Source organism: Adiantum capillus-veneris, chromosome 27, assembly GCF_014529385.1.
Source record: "Adiantum capillus-veneris isolate H3 chromosome 27, ASM1452938v2, whole genome shotgun sequence".
Lineage (NCBI taxonomy): Eukaryota > Viridiplantae > Streptophyta > Polypodiopsida > Polypodiales > Pteridaceae > Adiantum > Adiantum capillus-veneris.
The window spans coordinates 90,904,361-90,922,813 of NC_140957.1; the positions used below are offsets into that span (position 1 = coordinate 90,904,361).

General features: G+C 44.0%; 1 protein-coding gene across 1 annotated transcript in view; it reads left to right on the forward strand.

The window, feature by feature from the left end:
• Positions 1 to 559: 559 nt before the first annotated feature.
• LOC147422386 (casein kinase II subunit beta-1-like) overlaps positions 560 to 18,453 on the forward strand; it is a 50,885-nt gene continuing 32,991 nt past the window's right edge. Inside the window, exons 1-3 of the mRNA XM_086503453.1 lie at positions 560 to 732; positions 835 to 1,156; positions 13,534 to 13,755. Of these exons, the coding sequence (XP_086359579.1) occupies positions 949 to 1,156; positions 13,534 to 13,755 (430 nt within the window). The 5' untranslated portion in view covers positions 560 to 732; positions 835 to 948. The remainder of the gene's footprint in view (positions 733 to 834; positions 1,157 to 13,533; positions 13,756 to 18,453) is intronic.

Consider the following 18,453-nt stretch of genomic DNA (forward strand, 5'->3'; position numbering starts at 1 on the left):
GCTCCATCCCCTCTAGAGTCTTCCACAATCTTCTATCCCCATGCAACTCCTGCTTTTGCTCTCACTTAGCGAGCCCTCTTGCTCACTTGCTCACACCGCATTTGCTTTGCTTTCAGGATACTGCATGGTGTTTATCCCACTCTCGAACTCCTCCCACCCCTCAAATAGTTTGCTGCATTGAGACCAAGACACCTAGGTGCCAATGCAATATTAGCTCGGTGTGGCATACTGCTAGCAGAGTAGCACGACATATTTGCATGTCTTCTATTAAGCTATGTTGTATTATCCTTTTCTTTTAAAGATACTAGTAAGGCAGGCCGCCTTCGGCGGTCCCTCTCTCCCTCTTTATTGCGTGCGAACGGGCTTTTTTTAGTTTTGGACTTTAGCCTTCAAGTTGCAGATTGTGACACGTGTAAAAGGCTCCCCCTTCCGCCATATTATGTTAGTAGATTCTCAAGGGCAGACCTAGTGATTTTATCACTTGTTTTTATTAGTGCTCACATTGCACTCTTAAAAGGAAAAGATCTTGGCAAAATGGGAAGAGTTTTAACATGAACGAGTCCATTTCAGCTACTCTCAACGATGTGGGCGATTTGGCAGACAAGGGCAGTCGTCCCGACTGGGTTTGAGCTATGCATACCAAGCATTCACACAGATTCAAGGACACATCTGATGTTCTAACTACCATCATCGCCTGGCATAGCTTCGCCGATCGGAACGGGCCTGCGTCACGTACACTTCCTCTCACTTCGCGTTTGCGTGCGTTTATGTGCGTGCGTGCGTCCGTGTGTTGTGTGTGTGTACGCTTTCTAATACCCTTTCTTTCATCATCAGAATTTTACTCAGAGAAGGCTGGCAAGCAAATTGCTGCTTGTAGCTCAGAAATCAACCTCAGCTGGGCACCGAGGGTTCTCACGACTTTCTGCTCCAGTGGTGAAACTTCCAAGCATGTCAAAAGACAGAGGAGGCGGAAGCCGTGACTCCCTCGAAGGGAAAAAGCGCATAGAGGATTCGGCGGATAGGCCCTCTCCTTTGCCATCTAAAGCAAATGCGAAGGAGAGGGATCGAATGTCCATGGCATCGACTTCTACTGGTCGACGTGTAAGCTCTGCAGACACACGCTCTGGTTTTGAAAAGACAAAGTTTGCAGATGATGGTAAGTGGTTTGTGTGTGCTTGATTTGAGTTTTTTCTTTCTCTATTTTTAGCGTTGAACCATTGAATTAAGTGAGTCAGTTTGATAAACTTTGATCTGTTAAAGGATAATTTTTAGAAGGGGCCGTTTTCAGTTTCTTTGAAACGATAAATCTTGTAGCTGAAAGTCTTTTTGGTTGCAGCCTGAGCATTTTTACAAGTTGGCCTATGTGGACTCTATGCTTGTCTGACTTTAACAACTTTTCAAGACATATTCAAGTGTTGTTGACATCCTGGTATTTGTCTCTCGTGACTGGTGGTCATTTTTGCAAGGGTGTCAGCCATGGATGTGTTAAGGCACAGCCACATTGATTGGTAAGTCTCAAAAGTGCTCTGCCTTGTGGTCTTGACATGTTTAGCACGATTTGTGGTTAAGAGGTGCATGGATGGGGATCTCTCAACTGCAAACAGTGGAATTGTATGATACCACCAGACGTAACAAAATTGTTGCGGGGCTGAGGCTCCTTTCGTATTGCTGGAAGATCATACGCTTTTTGCAAGTATGGAAGTGGGATGTCTACATACAATATTGGATAAATCAAAGTTGACACTGTGTGTGCTACGTTTTATTAAGATTCTACACTAGTTACTTCTAAAAGTTATCATAAAAAATAGTAGACTCTTTCAGGGAGTATCTAGTTAAAGCAAATTGGTCTATATTTGTAACTAGCTTTTCTCTATGCAATTTCTAGAAGCTTTTTTGCTTTATTTTGGGGTTTGTGCCACCTATATCATGTGGTAGTAGTTTTTACACTTTGTGGCCATGAGTGTGTGGAGCCTTTTGTTAAAGTTATGGCATCTCAAGTGAACGGCCCAATGTGATCCCAATATTTATTTTGGCTTTAGTAATTTATTTTACTTATTTGTCAAACTTTGGGAAGGGCAATTTGCTAAGGTGACTATATGAGCACACCTAGCCCCCATGGTATAATCATCAATTCATTGCCAAGGTTGGTTGGTTCAGGTCAATTTAGTTTTTATTGAAGTGCTAAAAGTCTGTTCAGTCTGTTCTTTTCTATTGGCTCGTGGTGCCCGTCTTGTGACACTCTCTCTCTCTCTCCCCCAAACCAAATTCTTATTTTTGTAATTTTCCATAGTTTCAAGTGTTCTAATAAATTTCAGATTTAAGCAAATGAAGAGGAGTGTAAACTTCCAATTATTACATATACTTTTGTGTAGGGGGCACTTATAGTCTTGAGGCACCCTTCCTCCCGCCCAAGGTTAGAGGTCAACCATCTCGCATATGAGGATTAGTGGTGCTAATCCTATATTTAGGACTAAAACTTCATACTTAAGATCAAATTGAGACTCAAGAAACGAGAACACTGATGTTTGATTGATTGAGTGAATGCTACAATAGGCTCCTTATATAGGAGATAAAGATTCATCTAGGTATATATATATATCCTTATATAGGAGATAAAGAGTCCATAGTTACAGGGGACAGAGACGGGCCCGGACGGTTGGGAACGGACGAACGGGTGCATGCCAGGCGGGAACGCACGCAGGCGTCCTGGGGATAGACCAGGAACGGAATGGGACGGCCGGGGACGGATGGACAACGACCGGCAGTCACGGATTTTTATAAAGAAAAATCAAATTTTGAGCCATTTCAAACGGTCAGTTGGCAGTCCAACGGTTCTTTTTTGGAGGAGGCTATTAAAAGCCACCCTTTGGATCTCTCAAGGCTCAAGCTCTCATTGCTCAAGCCTCTCCTCTCTACGATCTACCTTCGGCGGCTTCGCCTCTACGGTCTACCCTCTCCTCGAGGCTCGGAGCTCTACCTTTGAGTCTCCTCTCTACCCACTTGACACTCCCTCCCTTCTCTACCATTGAGTCTCCTCTCTACCCACTCTCTCCCTCCTCTACCCTCTCAACTTTGAAGCTCTCTCTCCACCATCATGTCATCTCAAGCTAACTCCACTTCTCAAGTCGGCTCTTCTCGAAGGAGGCCCGCCGTGCAAACATGGTCGTGGTGGGATGAAGTCGATTCTACCGCGTGTGGTCAAGGTGGCGGTGCAAGACCATGGACATGCAAGCTATGCCCGTACAAGAGAACGGGTGGTGCAAACAAAGTGCGAGCCCATCTTCTTCATGAACCCGGTCACCAAGTGACGTTTTGCTCACGCATTACTCCCGAAAAGAGGTTGGAGCTTCTTGAGAAGCTCGCTGTGTATGGGGTCCCGGAAGCGGCCAAGAGGGGCCGTTTTATTGCCGTTGATCCCTACGCCACAGGCGACACCGCGAGAGCAAAGGCAAGCCAACCTTGGCTCCACCTCTCTAGCGTTCAAGACAAATGCATCTACATCGGGGGCTTCCATTGCGCATCGCCAAAGCACCTACCCTTAACAAAAAATGGAATTCTAAATTGAAGGAAGAGGTGGATAGGTCGGTTGCCCAATTCTTCTTCCACGACCACATTGCCTTCCATGCTTCGCGGTGAGTTTCCGTTGTGACTTATGGCATATGCACATTGCAATCTCCCGTTTTGTATTTCATTATGGGGTCTCGACTCTCCATACTAACACAACATGCTCTTTTTTGTGTGGATAGGTCTCCATACTTTCGAACCATGGTTACGAAAATAGGGGAATATGGCCCCTCTTATGTGCCACCTTCATCGGAGAGGCTTCGCACCACCCTCCTTGACAAAGAGAAGCTTTCCATGGAGCAAGCGACCCAAGCAACAAAGGATTTGTGGGAGACCAATGGCGTCTCTCTCCTTGTAGATGGATGGAGCACACCCGTAAGCGGTCCATCCACGGAGTGGTGGCCTACTCTCGGGGGGAGATGTACTTTGTGAAGTCACATGATGCATCCGACAGTGGCAAGGCTGCGGAGATGCTTGCTGCAGAGTGGACAAGCACCATAGAGATCATCGGCCCGGAGAATGTCCTTTGTATGGTTGCAGATGGAGAGGAGTCAAATAGGGCAGCCGGGGCTATCATTGAGGGCATGTATCCCACTATCCATGCCACATTTTGTATGGCGCATTGCCTCAACAACCTCCTCAAGACATAGGGAGCTTGTCATGGATTTCACCCACCATTAGTGACGCCAATCAAATTGTGTTCTTTGTGCTCAACCATCAAAAAGTGCGCTATGAGTTCTCAAAGAGGAGCCACTTGTCCTTGCTCAAATATTCAGAGACAAGATTTGCATTCAATTGGCTTATGCTAGGTCGCTTGTCTACATGTGGCGGAGCCTTAAGGGCATAGTTACCCGGAACGCGGAACGGGAACGGCGACGAGATCCTCGCGGAACGAGGGAACGGCTAGGGGTCTGGAACGGGAACGGCACGGAACGGGAGGTATAAGAAACACCCAAATAGTGTATTTTTTAGCTCCTTGTGTTTAAATACAAGGAGTATTAGAGTGCTTTGACTCTAATACTCACAAAAAACTCGTTTTGAAGACCATTCAACCTTGCTATGACTAGATGATGAATGAGAGAGAGAGAGAGAGAGAGAGAGAGAGAGAGAGAGAGGGAGAGATTTGAGAGAGTGGGAGGGAGAGGAAGAGAGCTTGAAGGCTTGAAGCCTTGAGCCTTGAGAGAGTGAGTCTTGAGAGGGAGAGATCTTGAGAGTGTGAGAGGGAGATAGAGCTTGAGCCTTGAGGATTAGCTTGTGGAGAGAAAGGGGGAGGGGGGTGCATTTTATGAGTCCTTGAGGCCTTGCACACTTCAAAAAGAAGCCCAAACATTTACTTCAACTTTTTTCAATTTTTTTGCCAAATTTGTTTGTAGCCGTTGGCCTTTCCAGGGGCATTCTAGAACGTTCCGGGGCGTTCTGGAACGTTCCGGAACGGCCGTTCCGGTTTGCACTGGCCACCCGGAACGTCAGACGTTCCGGGACGTTTCGGAACGTTCGAGAAGGGAGCTGCCCCCTGGAACTCCGGAACGGGGGCTAGGGGGCGTTCCCCGGTAACTCTGCTTAAGGGGTCTCTTTCTCAGTGATGAGTTCCAGGCCATGCCGGAGTCTACATCAGCAACAAGGTTGAAATGCCGAGAATGGGCTGACAAGGCCGCTTGGTGGGAGGAGGTGAAGACTCTTGATGCCATGGTCAAGCCTATTCTACACCTATTTCGAGTTGTGGATAGCTTGCATCCATGCATCGGCAAAGTCTACGAAGCCACGGATTGGATGATAGAGACGAGCTTCTATGGATGTGTAGATGCACATGTTGATCGCAACAAGATTGGCTCGGTTTTGTGGTGGGAGGACTATGGAGGAGATGGCCCACAATTGTAGCGCTTGGTTGTTCGTGTCCTTAGCCAAGCATGTACCACTAGTTTCTTGGAGCAACTATGGAGTGTGTACAACCACATTGCCTCTAAGAAGAGGAATCGCCTTGGGGTCCAGAGGGCCAATGATTTGGTGTTTGTGAGCGCTAACTGGCGCATGCTTGCCAAGAGCGTCACACATAAGGCAGATCCCTTCACTGAGTGGGAGATGGCACAAGAGAATCCATCTATGGGCGAGACACTTTTGGAGGAGCTACAGGAGGACTATGAGCCTCAGTGCGAGCCTCGCGAGGCCTCATATGTCGTTGATGACCTCGACTACGACGATGATGTGGAGATTCAGCAGGCGAGCACTTCTGGAGTTTGATGATCATTGATGACTCTAGAGTCTAGAGTCTACTCCTCTAGAGTCTACCTAGCCCTTTGTACTTTTTGTTATCCTTGAGGCTTGTCCTTTTTGAGCCCTTGTGGCATGCACTTTTCATTTTGTATCCATCGATCTTTTATTAGCACATTTGCGCCTATATGACTCATGCTCTTTGGTCTATTTAGTGTAAATTTGTGGTCAAAGTGATGCTCTGTGTGTGTGGCATGTGTGTAGGTCAAAAAATGCGAAAAAAAACTTTTGTTTTTTTTTGCCGTTCCGAACCTTGTTCCGATTCTCAAACTTTTGCTGTCCCGTCCCCGACCCTGACCCCGACCTGTCGTCCCATGTAACTATGGAAGAGTCACAATTGAGAAGATACTTCTCATGGTGAAGAGACGTGACTTTAGACGAAAAGACATATCCTTTGGACGACGAGTTGCAACGAGTGGGTGAAGGAGTGTGACGAGTGGTCGAAGGAGTGTGGCTTTTGGCGAAGTGGCATGTCTCTAGAGCGAAGAGTACTGACCATCCAAGCGTAGGGGTCCTCCTTGGCATGTCACTTCTCCTATCTGCAACTAGGACTAGATGTAATAATGTAACATAGTCACAATCGTGACATTCCCTCCCATTTAAAATAAAACCCAAGGGTAGTTGTAGAAACTCCTGGAGAAGGAAAATGTATTTCTGCTTGCTTGTGCATCCAAAGCTCTAACTGCTAAGTCCCATGTGATGACACTGTTATTGACCATAACTATTTTGCCAATCTGAAATGATCATATTTGCAACTTGATTAGTGCTTTTGTCAAAGTCATTTGTAATGTCGAGCTTTGTCCAAGAAAAGATTGAATCTTTTTCTGCTTCGAGTGGAACTATTGTTGATCTGACTTGAGTTCTCTGTTGAGTGATGACCAATGGTTAGAAGTGTTGAGTATTCAAGCCCGGGTCTAGTTTGTGTGTCAAAGCCTGTGGGAAACTCCTCCTAAAGCATGCAGGTGAACTTCACTTCATTTAGAAACTTGCATGGGAAAGATAGCTCATCTATATGTAAGGTTTTTTCTTCATAATAATGTAGTGTTGTTTTTTCTTTGTTGCTGTCTCGATCCTCTCTCTCTCTCTCTCTCTCTCTCTCTCTCTTTGCTCTCTCTACTCTCTACACGCCATGGCACTTTGGCTCCATCCTCCCTAGCACCACTGCTCCAACAACTGGTATCAGAGCACGTTGTGGTGCTTGTGGGTAGTCCTAGCCATAGGGCGTTCTAAAACGCTGGACGAAACTCAGGCGACGCCGTTGAGCCAGGCGCAACAGCGTATCGAAACACAGCAAGGTGGTCCTTTCCTAGGCAGTGCTGGAGGCAGTGGGTTGGTGAAGCGTTGTCAGCAGTTTCGACAAGCATCTCAAAACACACTTGAATTCTAGGCGGTTCTCTCTCTCTCCATACTGCAAGAAAAGCCAACAAGGTTCTTTGAGCATACAACATATCAAAACGCTGTCTTTAGGAGTGTCAATGCACCTCAAAGCGCCTATAAATAGCAAGCATATCGAAAAGCTGCTCGTGAAGGTCTGCTAAGGTGACAAAGAAGGTGTGGATGGACAGTAGAGCAACGTGTCGAAGAATTTTACCGGCATCTGCTGTAACAAACTTGGACACTCCAAGTCAAGATTCTATCGCAACACAACAGAGATTCACTTCAAAACAGTTCACAGTTCACAATTGATTCGACACGGCCCGACTGAGTTCCATGCCTAGAGATATTGGCCCCAAAGACTGGTGCCCCTTTTGGTATTGCTTTTTGTATTAAATCTGTGCTCAAAGTACAAGGGAGTGGGAGGGTCTCTCTCTCAGACTCTGCTTCCAGATGCTCTGAGAAGTGGGAGCCCAAGCCACACTTATAAAGGTTTACAAGGGATGCCAAAAGCAAAGCCCCAAAAGTTGCCCATTAAAATAGGCTTACAGATAAAGCAAGGCTTTTAAAGGCTTCTAAAATAAAGCAATTTAACAAAAGCTTTTTAGGCCTTGCGTAGCATTTGCGTAGAGCCAAAATCTGCAATACCGTACACTATCTGCCAGCGCTTTTTGCGCCGCAATTTGCGGAGGGGTCGGTACGGCAGTGCCATGTCAGCTTGCAGTGCGAAATCCGGGGCTGTTGCTACGTCAGCATTTCACGGGTCCGTTCCCGGGGTGTGTGTGTGGATGTGTCTGCTGCCCCACAATGTCCAGGCATGACACGTCACCAATTTGTGACATACCCCCCTCTTGAAAGCATTGTAATCGCCCTCGATTACGCCTGCAAAACAGACAGAGGCCATAAACTGTCTTAGCAGACACTTGACTGTTAGTACGGACGCACTAGGAACACACATGTAGCACATGTACCAATCGACAGTCACATCACATGACATCACTTGACATAACAGGACATCACATGACAAATCACATTCAAAATTCATTCGGATTTTAGAACATGATTAATCGGCATCGTATTTAGCAATCGCATCTAGATCCACTCAGGACCTCATAGATGCCCGATTGACTAATCCTTATTGAAACCATGTCTATCAAGATCTTTCAGACCGAAATGCTACAGTCATTTCGTTTATAAGTTCCTGTACTTGAACAAGTAAAGAACAAATCAGTATCATATTATCGGGAATTCCAGTTCATAAAGTCATACAGCAGAATACTGTTAGCTCACAGTATCCCTGAAACTCAAAAGAGACATCATTGACTTTCGTATCAAAATCGGGGCAATTTGTTGACAAAGGAGTGGAGCGACTCCCCTCTTGTGCATACCCACTGCACCAAATTTTACCCAGCTGAGTTCGGGGTTCAATTTTGGAATAGACTATGCTAAACCAAAAGCTTCAAGGTAAAGGTTCACAATCTAAGGAGTATGTGCCAGGTCCTCATGCTCCATCCACTTCGCATCTAATGCAGGATAGTTCTTGAATTTAACCAAGAACCACCTTATCATTTTGCCTTTTACCTTTCTTTCTTTATGTGCCAAAATTTGTTCTGGAACGAGTATCTCCTCGTTTTCCTCCACTTCGTGTTGCTCATCTGGCTCTCCATCATCGGGCACATCGCCTTTAAAAGGCTTCAGGAGACTTACATGAAAAGCATTGTGAATCCTCCAAGTATCGGGCAGCTTTAGTCGAAAGGAGACATCATTTATCTTTTCGAAAATGTGGAAAGGTCCATAGTATCTCATGCTAAGCTTTGGAAAAAGCCGCTCCTTTCCCTTTTTCTTTCTTAGGCGTGCCTTCTCAAAATGTAAGAGCACACAATCGTTCTCCTTTTATTTCAAATCGCGACGATGTCGATCTACTGCCTTTTTGTGTCTTTCTTGAGATTTCTGCAAAGCCTCCCGGACCTTGGCAAAAGCCGTGTCCAAGTCCCGCGTGTACTCGTCGGCTTCAAAAATCTTATCTTTCCTGCTTAGGAAGGGTGGAACCTTAGTAACTCCTTGAACCACCTTCAATAATCTCAAATGGCGTCTTCCCCATTGAAGAGTGTATCGTGTTATTGTAGGCAAATTCCACCAAAGGTAAATACTTTTTCCATTGAGTCTTCTGATCCGAGATGTAAGACTTTAATAAATCTAGTGCCACTGAATTAGCAATCTCTGATTGCCCATCAGTCTGTGGGTGGAACGATGACGAGAACTGCAACTGCGTGCCAATGTTCTCCCAAATAGCCTTCCAAAACAAACTCGTGAATTTGGGGTCTCTGTCGGAGACAATCGTCACAGGCATGCCATATAATCTGAAGATTCCACAAACAGTCTCGCTAAGTCATCCAGCTTGACTGTTTTCTTCACTGGAATGAAATAAGCTTGCTTGCTAAATCTGTCAATAATAGTCCAGATACCATCATGACCACTCTGTGTTCTAGGGAGATAAAAAAAATGAAATCCATTGTAATACTTTTCCAGGGGCGGGTGGGTATGGGTAAAGGCTGTAACAATCCCTGTGCTTTATGCCTGTCAAACTTGACCTTTTGGCATACCAAGCAACTGCATAAAAAATCGTCCACATCCTTCTTGAGTCCCGGCCAAAAGAAGTCTCTCTCCACACCTTTCAAGGTGGTAGCTATACCGTAGTGACCCGTAAAAGGTGGACAGTGGCATTTAGTTAAAACCTTTTCCCTCAACGGCTGTGTAACGCACAACATCGTTTTCTGCATCAAGTAGCCATCCCGCTACTACCTCCCCATGCCGTATCCGAGTGAAAATATCTGCAAAATCTGTATTTGTGGCATACTGATCGGCCATATCCTCGAAGCTCCTATGGTGTATCGTGGAAATAGCCAGAACCAAGGGCTTCCGAGATAAAGCATCTGCCACCAAGTTCGTTTGTTCCTGCACATGGACAATCTGGAAGTGAAACCGTGACAAGATGTTCGCCCACCGCATCTGCTTTTCTGAAAGTTGCTTCTGTGACAAGAAGTAGCGTAAACTCTAATGATCTGTGAAGATCGTAAAATCCGCTCCAAGTAGGTAATGTCGCCACTGAGTAAGAGCATGGATAACTGCCCAAAGCTCTCTCTCATAAATCTGTGGTGTCAATTCCGGCCTTGAGAACAATCGGCTCTCGTAGGCAATGACATGGCCTTCTTGCATTAAAACCGCACCCAGACTACGACCACAAGCTGCAAGGTGCAGCGGAATGAGTGTTCGAACTTTGCTCAAGATGAGTGCTCCGAACTGTGCTCAAGGTTCCTTTTGTTCTTATGGAAGGGAGAGCCTTCTGTTCTTAATGAGAGAGTGCAATGGACACAAACAAAGTGAATGGACACTGTGCGTGAAAGTGTATGAGACTGAGAGATAGAGAGAGAAGAGAATACGACACCAGAGACGTAAAACCATCCTTCGAAGGCCCCACTCTCGTTGGCGAGAGTGGTCTATTATTGATTGCATAGACTGGTACAAGGTGGATGAACGAGAACTGATGTAAGTCTAGGCTATGTCGATGTCGACGACGGGGATGACGAGACCAACTCTAAGGCTGAAAACCGATGCACTTACTTTGCTGTCCTAAAACACCAATGGGCTGAAATCTACTGAAGCCAAAAACGCTGGTTTAGGCTGAGATCTGCTGGCTGAAAACGCTGTTTAGGCTGCGTTTTCTGGTGCTTCAACCCGCTGAAATTTCTGATGTGGCAACCATAGCATACATAAGAGAACCACAAGCTGACGCATAAGGGATTCCCTTCATTGCTTTCAATGCCACCTCATCCTTTGGGAAATCTGCGTTGCTAAGCTTAGTGTATGGAGGTAAAGGTACTTAGCATCAGCCATATTAAATCTATCAAGTACTTTTGCAATGTACCTTTCTTGAGATAAAAACAGCAATTTCAGCTTTTATCTCTTTTAATACGCATGCCTAAACTATGCTCTGCATCACCCAAATCCTTCATAGCAAATGCTGAATTTAGCTTACGTTTCAGAGCATCAAGACTAGTCTTATGTTTCCTGGCAAGCAGCATGTCATCAACATAGAGAACAAGTATAATGGGACTACCATCTTCATCCCTTTTCGTATACAAACAATGATCTGCATGGTTGCGTTTAAAACCTTGAGACAACATAAAAGTGTCAAACTTCTTACACCACTGCCGTGATGATTGTCTCAAACCATACAGAGCCCTTTTTAGTTTGCAAACTAGTTCCTCACGTGTAGGAACTAAAGAACCTGCAGGTTGTTTCATGTGGATACGTAAAGTCGTAAGCTTTACAACAGGGGAAAAGATTTCTTGAAAATCAATTCCTTATTTCTGTGCGTATCCTTTTGCAATATGTTATTGTCAAGGGGGGGGCTTCTACTCACAGTTCCAGGTGATTGAACTTTGCCATAGTTTGTATCAAGTCCATTGTTAGTGGTTCGGGCTTGAGGGGGGGGTTTGTTGGGTATTCAAGCTTGGGTCTAGTTTGTGTGTCAAAGCCTGTGGGAAACTCCTCCTAAGGCATGCATGTGAACTTTACTTCATTTAGAAACTTGCATGGGAAAGATAGCTCATCTATTTTTTCTTCATAATAATATAGCGTTGTTTTTTCTTTGTTGCTGTGTCGATCTTCTCTCTCTCTCTCTCTCTCTCTCTCTCTCTCTCTCTCTCTGCCCTCTACACGCCATGGCACTTTGGCTCCATCCTCCCCCAACGCCACTACTCCAACAAGAAGTTTGTAAGGTATTCCATTGGTTTGTCTGGAACAGTAAAGTCCTCTTGAAGGGATGTCGTAGATTGCGTTAGAGTAGTATTTGGAGGTACATCCATTTGTAAAGGTTTATCACTGGAACAACTTGTGTCCAAAGATTCAATTGTAGCGACTAAAGTCGTGGTGCAAGAGTCTGTATCTGATTTATCCTTTGCATTGCTGAAGATAAGGATCGGTATCTTCAAGTTTGAAGGATTATCATTCACCACAACATTTGGTATCTGTTCAAAGACAAAGACTTTGTTTTGCAAGGGTAGTGACGAGGCAAATTTTTCTACTTGGATCACAACCAAAGAAGGGTTTTGTGCTTGTGGGTTGTCACACAAGGACCAGAATCTTCTGAATCTTCAGCTGTTTCAACGGGTTTTAAGGCTTCCAATTGAGAAGGGGGGGAGGTTGATGGAGTTGTTGCCTCTTAGATCTCTAAAGGATCCTCTTGCACAAGGAAAGGATCAATAAATCTTCAACTTTACCACCATCAAACAATGCACAACTTGAGCTCGTCCTTGATAGCTTCAACTTGCATGATTTTAAGGTTCGTATTCAGCCTTCTCATGAGGCAAGCACTTTTGGAGCATGATGTGCCATTGTGCCCCACCCCCCTCCCTTGTTAGGCTATAGCCTTTTTTTGCCTTTCTGTCATTTGAGGCCCTCGAGGCAAGTACCCACCATCATGCCATCTATGGTGTAGTGGCGTATTCTGCTTATATGAGTCTTGTTTTTTTGTCTATTTTGGTGCATTTATGTGTGTTGTCATCCGTATGTCACATTTATGTAGTTAAAAAATAAGAAGGTTTTTGTTCTGGTCCTTGCACTGTGGGGTGTTCAAAAATAGTTAAAACAAGCTGACCTGGAACAAGAATCATCAAAATAAAACAAATTGTCAACTGTAACTGTTTCCATGCCTTAAGACCCCAAAGTCTTGGTAAATTAAGTTTAGGCTCTTCATAGAGAGGTTGCCAGTTTTGTATGCTAGTTTGGATAGTGTTTAGCAAATGTTCCCCAATGACACTAGTACTAGTTTCACGGGCCAGTTGGTGCAGATAATATATCATACTTGTATGTACAGTTTATTGGTTTACTATTTTCCTATTTTAAAGGGATCACTTTTATGGTGCACTATAATGAAACACCGATAATATGGTCAAATGGTGTGAATTACTGTTTTGTGTGGTTACACCCTAAATTCTGTGTGTAAGCTTGACCCTCAAAGTTCTTTAGTTGTTGCAGTGTGAGATCTAAGGACCATAAATCGCTGTGAATTACTCTTTTGTATGATTGCACCGGAATGTTTCTCGCATCTTAGTTGTTGCAATGGTAGATCCAAGGGCCTATGGTCCCATGGTGACTGCCCAGAACTATTGTGGTGCGCATCAAAAGACAGTTTTTTTTTTCTTTTTTTGTTGACCTCTGGCAAAACTAGGATGTTTGTTTAAGTAAATTACTTAACAACAAGGTTTGTAATGTATTGTAGTGCATGTAGAGCTCAATTTTTTATTGGTGTGTCTTAATTTATAGGAGAAGACTCTGAAACAGACAGCGAGGAATCTGATGTTAGCGGCTCAGATGGAGATGACACCTCTTGGATCTCGTGGTTTTGTGGATTAAGAGGAAATGAATTTTTTTGCGAGGTAGATGATGAATACATACAGGATGATTTCAATTTGAGTGGCTTGAGCAGTCAAGTGCCTTACTATGAGTACGCATTAGATCTCATTTTGGATGCAGAGTCTCCCAATGGTAAAGAATTTTCCTAGTTTTGTTGAAGTATCAGTATCAATGTTGCACTGTTGCAAGTTTTGAAGCTTGTGTTCAACTATTTTTCTTTTCTAAAGTCGTTTACTTATATATTATTAAAGATTTTTGTAGCCTTTTTGTTTATAATTTTTGGATTGTTCGATTAAACTTTTCTCTTCTTTCATCAATATTTTTGTTTAGGTAAGTTTTAAATACAATGAAGGGGTCTTTCATTTCAAAGAAAGTTTCTCTCTTAATAAGTAGATGAATGCCTCTCGATTGTGTGTCATGCGTATTTTTATTTAGGTAAGTTTTAAATACAATGGAGGGGTCTTTCATTTCAAAAAAAGTTTCTTTCTTAATAAGTAGATGAATGCCTCTCGATTGTGTGTCATGCATATGTTTTTAGACCTTTTAAACCCTTCGTATAATTTTTAAGTTCAGATCTTTCTGACCTTGTGATGGTATGCATACTGATATCTTTTGCCCAAGGGCTTCGCTACGAAAGCTAAGCGTGTCATGTTCAGGCTCCACAAAATTGTGTGCATTAATGTGTAGGTTCTTTGGTCCGGTCGAGGATTTATCCGTGTGTGCAAGGAAACCCCAAGCAGAAGCCTTTGTAATTGTTCCAATGTACGGGTGCTCCATTTTCATAGGTTGGAAATATGAAAGAGCAATTAGCATACTTGTTTGCCCAGCTATCTTGATTGCTGGTAGTCAGGCTGGTAATATTTATCATTTGGATTAACCCTCTGGAATGGTGGTCCTGTAAGCAGCCATGCCTTTAGCGGGACACTTTCTGGTCGGAACCCACTCTCCTCTCAGTTCCTCAGCAGAAAGATCATAATGCAACACTTCATGGATGCTGTTAGTTTCTACCTGCGTCCGGTACTGTGTCAAACACATAATTTATTTTTAGGTGCTCCTTGTTTTGCAGTCTGCTGACTGTCTTCATGAATTAGATGTGAAAGTGGCTATCTGTTAAGAGCTTTCATCATGTCAGTATATTTCATGAAAATTGGAAAACTTGCCTATGACCAAAGTGGCAAGTGCTAAGTTTTCCTATTTATGGTCTTTTTAAGTGTCACGTGCACATCTACCCGTATGTGCATGTGGACAAGCTAACTTCTACTTCTAGGGTTTTAGGACAACCTATGAAGTGTTTTGGCACCCTTGTGAGCTTGTACGTAGGACTTGCATGTCTAGGCACTTTAGCGTAGTTGCATACCCTCTGATTGCACATGAGCATAGCCAGTGTCAGCTAGGTGTAGGCACTAGGGAGTGCTCCCATACAAAAGCATTAGAACCAAGCCTAGGCAATAACTACATACGGAGCACCTTTTACAATAGGTTTTTAACTTATGAAGTGACATTTAGCCTAGTTATTAGAAGTCGTGGGTTTTTTTTGTTGGCATTGTCCGACCCAGCTTTAATTCCATATATAAGTGACCCTAGGGGTCACTTCTCAAGTATAAGTCCATTACGCGTAGTACAAGCACTAGCAGCACCATGCCATGGTGTTTTTGTAGCCCAGATGAGCCCTTGAGCGTTTTTGACCATCAGCACCAAGGTTTTGCATCCGTACCCTTAACGGTAGCAGATCCACTCGGTAGGAGCAGATCAACCCAGCGTTTTCAGCATTCAGCCCTCAAATACCATCATTTCAGCCACAGCCTCATTGTTAGTTGCAAATCTAAGTCTCCATAATGAGCGTTTTCAGTTTTCAGTTTTCAGCCCTTAGCCTTGCAGATCCAAGCATCTACGGCCAGACCCCATCAACATCTAAGCATCTTCTTCTCTCTCTTATCACTATCAGAACCTTCACTCACAGTATCATTCTCTCCTCTCTCTCTAGTCTATTGCACATTTCTCTCATGAAGTAAAAGGAACTCTCTCTTGAAGTAAAAGGAACCTTGAGCACGCAGTGGGCACTCATCTTAAGTTATCACCATAAATCACCGCCGTTGCACAGTATATTGGTATCAAAGCTCGTTGGCAGTGTTCGGTATCATCACTCAAGAAAAGAACCTAGAAAACCTCTCAGAATTTTTATCAAAGAAGTTTCGTCTCGTGCCTTGGACTTATTATCCACTCCCACCCACATCGCATCGGGTACGCTCCTGTCTTCATGGCTATGTCTTAAGGGCCATTAAGCCATAATGAAAGAACCACTTTTTTTTTTTTTTCTTGTTTGAGATTGCACATAACCCAAGACCCCTTGGGCATGTCGCTCTCAATAATCTGTGTTTTTGTTCCTCTTTTTCACTCATTGAGAGAAAACCTTGCACATTTGGTGCAGGCCAATTGACGTGAGGTGGGAAAAAGCAACCTTGGTGTGAGCTCAAGGCTACCAAGGGGTGTACCCGTAGGAAGGAGTTGAGCTTGGGTAAGAGAAACCTTCTTAAATGCGAGTAGTATCAAGTACCGAAGAATCCCAAGTACCCTCCAATACCCTAGTACTCAGTGCATGGTCATCACTCAAAGCTGAATGGATACTTTGCGTGAAGGTGATGAGAGTGGAATTGGAGAAGAAGTCCCTACACGAGGAGGACCGTTTTTGAATCCTTCTATGTTCCAATCTACGCCACGAATTGCACCAAATTCTATGGAGGCTTTCCATGATGGAGATGATGCTACAAGAGGAGGCTCAATGGGCCGAAGTTGAAAAGAAGGCTTAGCGGACTGCATTTGAAAGGGACCGCATGACTCCAGAGAGGGAACACGAAGCTCATCGTGTAGCTGCTGAAGAAATGAGGGTAGCTATGAAGCGAGAGCGGCATTCGATCCAAAATCACTTGATCCCAAAAGCATTTGCTCTCAAAAGCTCGCACAAAAAGCTGCCCAAAATAGCCAACACAAATTGTGAAAATCCGTACAGTGTGCCACATCAACAATCGGCACAATTTACGAAAATCGAGCCAAGGTTCAAGCTTTTATATTTTTAGGGTTTTAGGTCCCTCGACCGGTGCTCCATAAGTTCTTTAAGTTGGTAGGTTAGGTTTTTAAACTCCTACCTCTTTTTAGGCCCTCTTGACCCAACTTCTTTAGTTCTTTTGGATTTCGGTTCCTCTTGTCTACTCGGCCATTTCTCTTTCAATTGGGGATGCCACGTCATCACTTTGTGACATTCCCCCCTCTTGAAAGAATTGTAATCGCCCTCGATTACGCCTGCAAAATAGCCAAAAGACAAACTTTCTTCAGTAGACATGACTCTATGTACCCATGCATGAGACTCTACCAATCCAAAACTTCTACAAAGACATTAGTTATTGATCAATTCAGATTTCTATCGAGTGTCTCAGATACAAATCATGATTATTGTAACCTATTTAGCAATCACATCTGGACTGTGCTGATCTTTTCACGGATATCTTGATCTACTAAATCTTGCTACTATCAAATATACTTTCTTTTTACGTATCAATCAAGCAAACCATACCCATGACCAATCCTCACAAGATAGTACATCCACATAGCATGCATGCAATTCACAACACACTTATGTTTCAATCATTCAATCTAGCCATCTCATTCCGTCCAGAACTCTTGATGAACCTAGATCACTGTGTAGCCATCTCATCCTTCCGGAATACTTGATGCACCCACAACAATATCGAGTTATCTCATCCAAATAGACATCTTGATGCACTAGAATCTCATTGAGTTCACATTCACTTAGCCATCACATCCAGATCTCGCTGATCTCTAACAGATGTTTAGATGCACTATGTTCAATCATTCATTAGACAAAATGCTGCAGACATTTCATCTTTCTCTAGATGTCTCTATCAATACACACATGAAAGAGCATGTCTTCAGATCAATCAAGGAAATTTTCAATTCAGTGCACATCTGTTCATAAAGTCATTCCGCAAAATATTGTCAGCCTGTCAGTATCTCTAAACTCTTAACGAGAAATTAGCGACTTTATTCAATCTAGGCAATTTGGGACAAAGCAGTGGAGTGGCTCCCCTCTTGTGCATTCCGCACCGCACCGGATTCAACCTGCTGATTTATCGGTAACTTTTGGCGTAGACCCTGCTAATATTCCAAAATCTTGAAGGTACAACTCTCTCTGAACAGAAATTGCGATGTTCTCCTCCTCCATCCACTTTGCATTGAGGGCCGAAAAGTACCCTTGACCAACTTATCCGGCGGACCTAGCTTACCTTTTTGTTTTTTTCTTGTGCCTTGTGATTTGTTGGTGACAAAAGCGTCTGCCTTCGGTTTTTGGGTGCATAGTCCTGGTCCTTCTTTTTGTGCACTTTTCTGGTGTATGAGGAGAGCGGCCGGGCGTGCCCTACCCGACTCCGAAAACAAAACAAAAAATCTGTTGGTAGCCCCTCTGACCTCCCTTGTCGCACTTCAATATTCTTTGATAACCATCTGATTTGTTGGTGACAAAAGCGTCTGCCTTCGGTTTTTGGGTGCATAGTCCTGGTCCTTTTTTTTGTGCACTTTTTGGTGTATGAGGAGAGCGGCCGGGCGTGCCCTACCCGACTCCGAAAACAAAACAAAAAATCTGTTGGTAGCCCCTCTGACCTCCCTTGTCGCACTTCAATATTCTTTGATAACCATCAACTGATAATTGGTTCCCTTTCTTCGTCAACCTCGGATGCACTATCATCTGATTCTCTTACTTCTTCGGAATCCTTTGATGAACTTTCATTCGGTTCCCTTGGTTCGTCGGAACCCCCGAAT